At 35.4% G+C, this 6,537-nt stretch overlaps 1 protein-coding gene across 2 annotated transcripts in view; it reads right to left on the bottom strand.

Annotated features, from left to right (window-relative positions):
- Positions 1-676: 676 nt before the first annotated feature.
- Positions 677-6,537, bottom strand: part of LOC105558203 — an 11,631-nt gene continuing 5,770 nt past the window's right edge. Inside the window, exons 2-6 of one of the 2 annotated variants that reach the window (XM_012005782.1) lie at positions 4,022-4,224; positions 3,479-3,829; positions 3,031-3,033; positions 2,744-2,824; positions 677-1,301 (exon numbers count right to left, since the gene is read on the bottom strand). In XM_012005782.1, coding sequence (XP_011861172.1) covers positions 1,101-1,301; positions 2,744-2,824; positions 3,031-3,033; positions 3,479-3,829; positions 4,022-4,224 — 839 coding nt within the window. In that variant the 3' untranslated portion in view covers positions 677-1,100. The remainder of the gene's footprint in view (positions 1,302-2,743; positions 2,825-3,030; positions 3,034-3,478; positions 3,830-4,021; positions 4,225-6,537) is intronic. The other variant, XM_012005783.1, reaches the window with a different exon arrangement.

Consider the following 6,537-nt stretch of genomic DNA (forward strand, 5'->3'; position numbering starts at 1 on the left):
TCGCCTGACAAGTCGCGATTCGAACATAATTGTGCGTATTGTTTCGTTTCAACGACTTGATTGAATTATGCACAATCGTCTTGCACGTGAAATTCGATTGCCTCGTCGTCCAGAGCTCCGTCTCTTTGCTCACTCGAGACGCAATAAGATCTTCAGTTTACGTAAAATCACTAATCCGTATCTTCGTGCGTCTGAGAAATATACAGGGTGAGTTGTAAAGGTTGTCCCAACCTTTTAAGAGGTGAATTACCGACCGCTACTATAGCCAACTCTGGAAAAAATGGATAAAATCTCGTTCTACATGTCTCGATCATGTAATATCTAATTACATTTCTCGAGAAATAATTAAATATTGCACGATTGAGACGTGTAGAACGAAACTTTATCCATTTTTTCCCCGAGTTGGCCACAGTTGCGGTCGACAATTCATCTCTTATGGTAAAAGGTTGGGACAGCCTTTACGACTCACCATGTATATACGCTCGAGAGAACCGCTCTTTATCGGATACGATATCAATGACAGGACGTATAGCGTACAATGCTTCCAAGATTTCATTGCTGACCTCGCCAAAACGATCGAGACTATCTTTGCGTCGACGGAGATGAACGTGGATGCCCAGAATTTAATTTAAAAATATTGCCCCTACAGCACCAAAGCTTTCAGAAACATTTCAGAAAACATTCTTGCAATGTTGCAATGTTTCTGAAATGTTTCTGAAAGCTTCGGTGCTGTATGGGTGAGTCCCATGAGGCAGATTAATTGGACTTGATCAAAGCTCACACAAATTTCCTGAGAAACCTCGAAGATTGCAAAATCAACTGTCTTCTTGCACTTCTCTGGTCTCATGTCAGATAAAGACATCGATTGTCTCTTGAAGCTCGATTGCGTACGTGCCGCATGATTACCGCATATCACCATTGCCTTGCGTATTTAAGCCAGCGGACAATTATTTTCATAAGGCATAGAGAGAGAGAGAGAGAGAGACAGAGAGAAAGAGAGAGAGAGAGAGGGGGGGGGGCGCATTTCACGTAATCTGAGAAACAAACTCGAGCAAGCGCTCGACCGAGACATGTAGGAATTCCTCTTGAAAGAAATGCATCTACAGGTCGACGTCCTCCTGCTTGGCCCTAGGCGCGATCTTTTCGTCGCTCTCAGACTCCTTCGCGCTCACATGAACGTCCGCCACCTCGACCGGCGGCGGCGGCGCCGGTTTCACCGAGTTGTCGTCCTCGGCGACCTCGAAACCGATCGTGGCTCCGATCTTCTGGCTCGCCTGCTTGAATGAATCCGATAGCATCACCTGGCGACACACGATTAAACGGATTAATTTGATCGGATTTAATGAGCATTGTTCTCCCACGTATTTTTGCATCACCGGTTTTTAATTCTCGGCAATTCTCTTGAATCAAAACAGTCATATTACTTTTTGTAAATGGACGAATATACATATAAATACGCCGTATGTACAGGGGATATTGTGTTGAATGGGAAATACACCATCGAGATTGTTGTTGCCAATTAAAAATTATTTTACTCGGCGTCTCTTGGATATTATTATTTAAATTTATGTCAACGTGAAAATTATTCTGTCTAGAAATGAAGATGAAAAGGAATATTAAAGCATTAAAATCAATGAGTAATAGTAAAGGTGTATTTTAATTTTCACTGTACCGTAACTAAGGACTGCAAAATTATGTGAAAAATAGAATTATGTTGTTTCACATGGCTACTATTAATTATTATTATTATTACTAATACAAAATATTACTAATTATAAAATTAATAATTTTTTTTTTATTGTAGTCCGCTCGATACTTGACACATTATCTGTAGAGCCTAATCTACAATGTGCTCTCTGCATCTAGAAACTTTTATTTTATATAAACAAATTGAAACGCTTAAAAGAATTGTCGACAATGTACATACAATTATACAGTGTGTAACATACAATTTATCCACTTGTGCAAATTTTTTAAATGTATTATACTTATTGACTACAAAATAGAATGTTTTTAGACGCAAAGAGCACACTGTAGATTAGGCTTACGTAATTATGAATAATCATGGACAAAAATATTCTTAAAAACAAAAAGAGTAAGATATATAACAATTAAAAACGTATAGAGAACTCAAGAATCAAATCAAGGATAACACGAATCTACAAGTGCAGATGACTAGTCAGTCTAGTTAACTGTTTTCTTATTGGATTGACCTGATTAAACTAGTTTCAATTAGAAGCTATTGTAAGGAATACAGTTACGTAATTGTGTGGATATCTGCGGATATCTTATGTCAGTCTCGATTTGTCGTAATATATTGTTGCCTATAATGTATACAATATATTGATTTCTCTAACACTTTGAGTGCTAAACTGATTTTGATTTTAAACTGGAGGTGCAAGTATAATTATAAAGTATACAAAATCACATTACAAAATAAAGAACGTAAAAAATAAATAAAAATAAAGAAATATATTACGCGTAACAAGCAGAAGAATAAAATAATGCATAATTCTCTTTGTAACAAATGTGATAAAGTTAACAAATAATTTTAATACTTCATTACTTTCTAAATGTCTAAATGTAAAAAACAGTATATTACATCGTTCTTTTTCTGTTTTAAATACGTGATAAATTCATTCTTAATCGAATGTAAAAAAACCCACAAATGGATGCCGGAGCTCATGTGTCATAAAAATATAAGTAAAAATGAAAGTATTAAAAGAGAATTGTTGTCGCTCACCTGCACGACATTGATGCACATAGACGTGAGCGCCAGGCCGAACACCAGGTATACTATCGAACACATCATGAATATGGGATGCTAAATCAATCAATGAATGAATCCGTTAAGTTCTGTGAATCGTAGATGTCGCAGAGTGTTTATACATAACTTCATCAACTATGATTTACTTCATTGATTAACAAAACGAGTGAAAAAATAAGCTTGTGACAAACAACAAATATATGTATAGGTATACGGTGATGTGCCTTTCTATGGAGAAAGGCCTTACATGTTAAAAAGCTTACCATCTGAACGCCACCGTGAAAAAAAAGAGACACGAGAGTAAATTAATTGCTTGCCATACAAAATGGGAACTGTCGTGAGATTGCAAATAAAATTCGAGAGGCGAATTCAAAGAGGCGCTAAGGGCAAATCAAACGGAATTCGCGGATTTCTATGTGCGACCTAACAGATAGCAGTCATGACGAATGATAAATAATTGCTACTTAAATGAATACGCTAATTAGAGAGCCTCCCACTAATTCCACTCAAGTAACTCATTAATCAACACCTCACTTTCGTACGATTTACCTCTCGACTTACATCGACCATTACTCATGTCTATCGAAGTCGATGAAGAAATCACAATACAAATTTTTATCTACGAATTTACGAAGAGTATTATTATTAATAATTAATTATTTTGTTCAGTCGAATGGCATTTGATCCGAGGACAATCATAAGATAGCGTACCTTCGGTACGTAATCGCCGAAGCCGATGGTACTCATTGAGATGAAGACGAAGTAGAAGCTCTCAAAGAAGTTCCAAGGTTCCCACATTGAGTATAGAGTGGCGCCTATGAAGATGTAAGCCAGAAGAATGATGATTGCCACCGAAATCGGTAGATTGAACTCGTCGTCGATGGCGAACGCCGACAATGCCGGCGTACCCGGCGAGTCCGGCGCGCTGGCATCCACATTCAGAACTGTCTGCGGCTCCTGTGCCTGCTGCCGCTGCATTTCCTGGATCTCCTCCGGATTCATTTGCGAGGGTCGCCGGAATTTGGCGAGATCGTAGACGAGTTGCACGCCCTTCATAACTTCCTGGAATTTCCACAGAAATTACTAGTTGACCGGACGGGTCGATCGAAAGAAGTAACGCAACGAAAGTAGAGTACAAAAATATACTGAAAATGCATAAAGTCATAAATTGAAGATACTGTGAAAGGGAACTCGGAAATTGGCTTTATTTCTCCTTTAACGATAGACTCTTTTAAAGCGCTTGTATTATCTTACCTGAACAGGTACAGTACGACGGACTTTGCGACAGCTACCAGTGTAGTACAACCTCCTTACGAATACCCACAGAAACTTTATACCGCGTGTAAATAATTTACCAAAGTCGGCCAAGATGATAAGAAACATCGGGATGCCGAAAATAGCGTACACAATCGTGATGGCTCTTCCTGTGTCCGTACTTGGTGAGATGTGTCCGTATCCTGCAATGAAAAATTATTAAATCGTTAGTCAGAGAACGGTATTGCATTGCAATGATTTACACTACGTTTCTTTACGCGGCATTTATCTTGAAAGAAAAAAGCTCCACAGTTGCCATGTTAAAATTTATACAGCAATTTATTATAAAACTTACATTTAATATATTTTTTATGTATAACGTCTAAATTAAATGTAATAAAATTATTTTTAACGTAGTTTTATTACATAAAACATGATGTTATTATACATGATAAGATTATATTACACGCATACTTTTATTATACACATATAATAAATAAATATATATATATAATATATTCTTTTAGTATAAGTAAAAGATCTAATGTTCATGTTGCCAAGTTTGATTGTACAACACGTATATGGCATGAAATAGTAAGTCACATTAATTTCTTTGCGTTAGTTTCTGAATCGTCGCTGCAAAAGCGACGCATTTACGCACGTCGTGAGTAAAGTCTAAGTTTAGATTATTCAACGAGGCTAAGACGGTTGTTTTCTCGTAAACTGGCTTGCTTTGGCTCGTACGATTCAGTGAATGCAATTGAACGATTCGCTTATACGATTAATGTACATATAGCTGAAATTTAAATTCTAATGTTTTTTTCTTCTGTGAGTTTGTCGTCTGATTGAAAAAAAAAACGGGCCCGTTGAGCGTTACATAATGCGAGTCAACGATGCCGAGCTTTCTCGTTTTGATCCAAATTTATCGCGTCTTGGCGATCTAAATTTTAAAGATATATGTATAAACAATAGATTCAAAGTGTTTAAAGCAGAATTTAAAACAATATCAAAAATTAATCGTCAATTTGTTCATTATTTTCTATTTTATATTATAATTCTCAACAATGTTCTTGTGTCTCAATTACTAGGTTTTTCACCTTTTTATGCAATTAAAATAGATGTGTTTAAACAAATGTTTCTTTTCTAATCAATTTGTATTCCGTACATTTCTCTTGAGGCTTTGCATATATTATACCGTCAAAATTTTATTGTGTTTGTGCGTCGAAAAATCAATACGGGACTCATAAAACGTTCTACGTTCACTTATTCGTGAGCTTTCACAACGCATGCGAGTATCTGATATATGTATACGGATATAACTATCTTAATTTTGCGTGCCAACTTGTTCTGAAGCAAGTCGTCGTTGATACAGCGTTAATTCATCTTTTCAGAGTAATCAAACCGTCAACAGTTGTAAGACTATCTATAAACAATAGAAGGAAGGGTGTTAATATGGAATTCAATTTTGTTTTTAAGATTTCTTGTAAATTATATGCTCAATGTTTTCAATTCTGGTATGCTTAAGTTCCTTATTCCATTCACATTCATTTCTAACTTTTAATTCGTAATTCTCCACATTCTTATAAGATAAGCTGTACGAAGAAAATCGAAAAGTGAGCAGTTGAGCGGTGAGACATAATGTGCTGGTAATATAAACGCCGTACTTTTTGAGTGCAAGAAATAAAAAAAATTCACGAAACGGAAAATAACTTTTAAAAAATATTTTATTTATGAAAAGAAATGTAAAGGAACGTATGGTGGGAAATAAATCACTATTATTGTTTAAAAAATTTTTTTAATTATTTAAAAGAAACAAGAGCAGAAATTTTGATCCCTAGTGGCAAAAATCGCAAACTATTCCCTTTTCTCAGCTCTCATGTGCCATTGTACTCGTAGTTACCTTGGGGGTCCATAATGCACATATCATTTTGTTCAACAATAGCTACTTACAGAAGAACAAAGAGGACTAAATATATTTAATTTAAAATTTCTGAGCTACCTTCATTCTGCTCGGACCTAAGAAGTTTGATTTATATCTTAAAAGGTCTTGATCTAACTTTATTTGTTTATATGGACGAAATATACTTAAACATGTAAAATTGTTAGATAATACTATAGAGATACTAAAAATTACATGTTAATTACAAATAGTCGAAGCTAAAGTTTTAGATATAATATATACCTTTCTAGCATTCGAAATGTTAGAACAATATGGAAATCAACAAAAGAGAAATAGCTCTTTTACTCTATCGTTACCACAAAACTAGCGAATCAAGCGTTCTTTTGGACTAAAAGGTAACCTAATAAACATGATTCAGCAGTCATCTGTAGAGCGCAGCTAAATGTTTGTAAGATATATCGTGGGATTCTACAGGGTGAGGGAAAAGTACCGGACCGGTGAAATATCTCGACAAATATAGGAGATACGGAAAAATGTTTCAGACAAAAGTTATACGGTTTTAAAAGGGCTATATAATGGTAAAATAAATTTTCGAAAAAAATAAATTTTTTATGGT

This window comes from Vollenhovia emeryi, unplaced genomic scaffold (assembly GCF_000949405.1).
Source record: "Vollenhovia emeryi isolate VEMERY1.0 unplaced genomic scaffold, V.emery_V1.0 DF939365.1, whole genome shotgun sequence".
Classification (NCBI taxonomy): Eukaryota; Metazoa; Arthropoda; class Insecta; order Hymenoptera; family Formicidae; genus Vollenhovia; species Vollenhovia emeryi.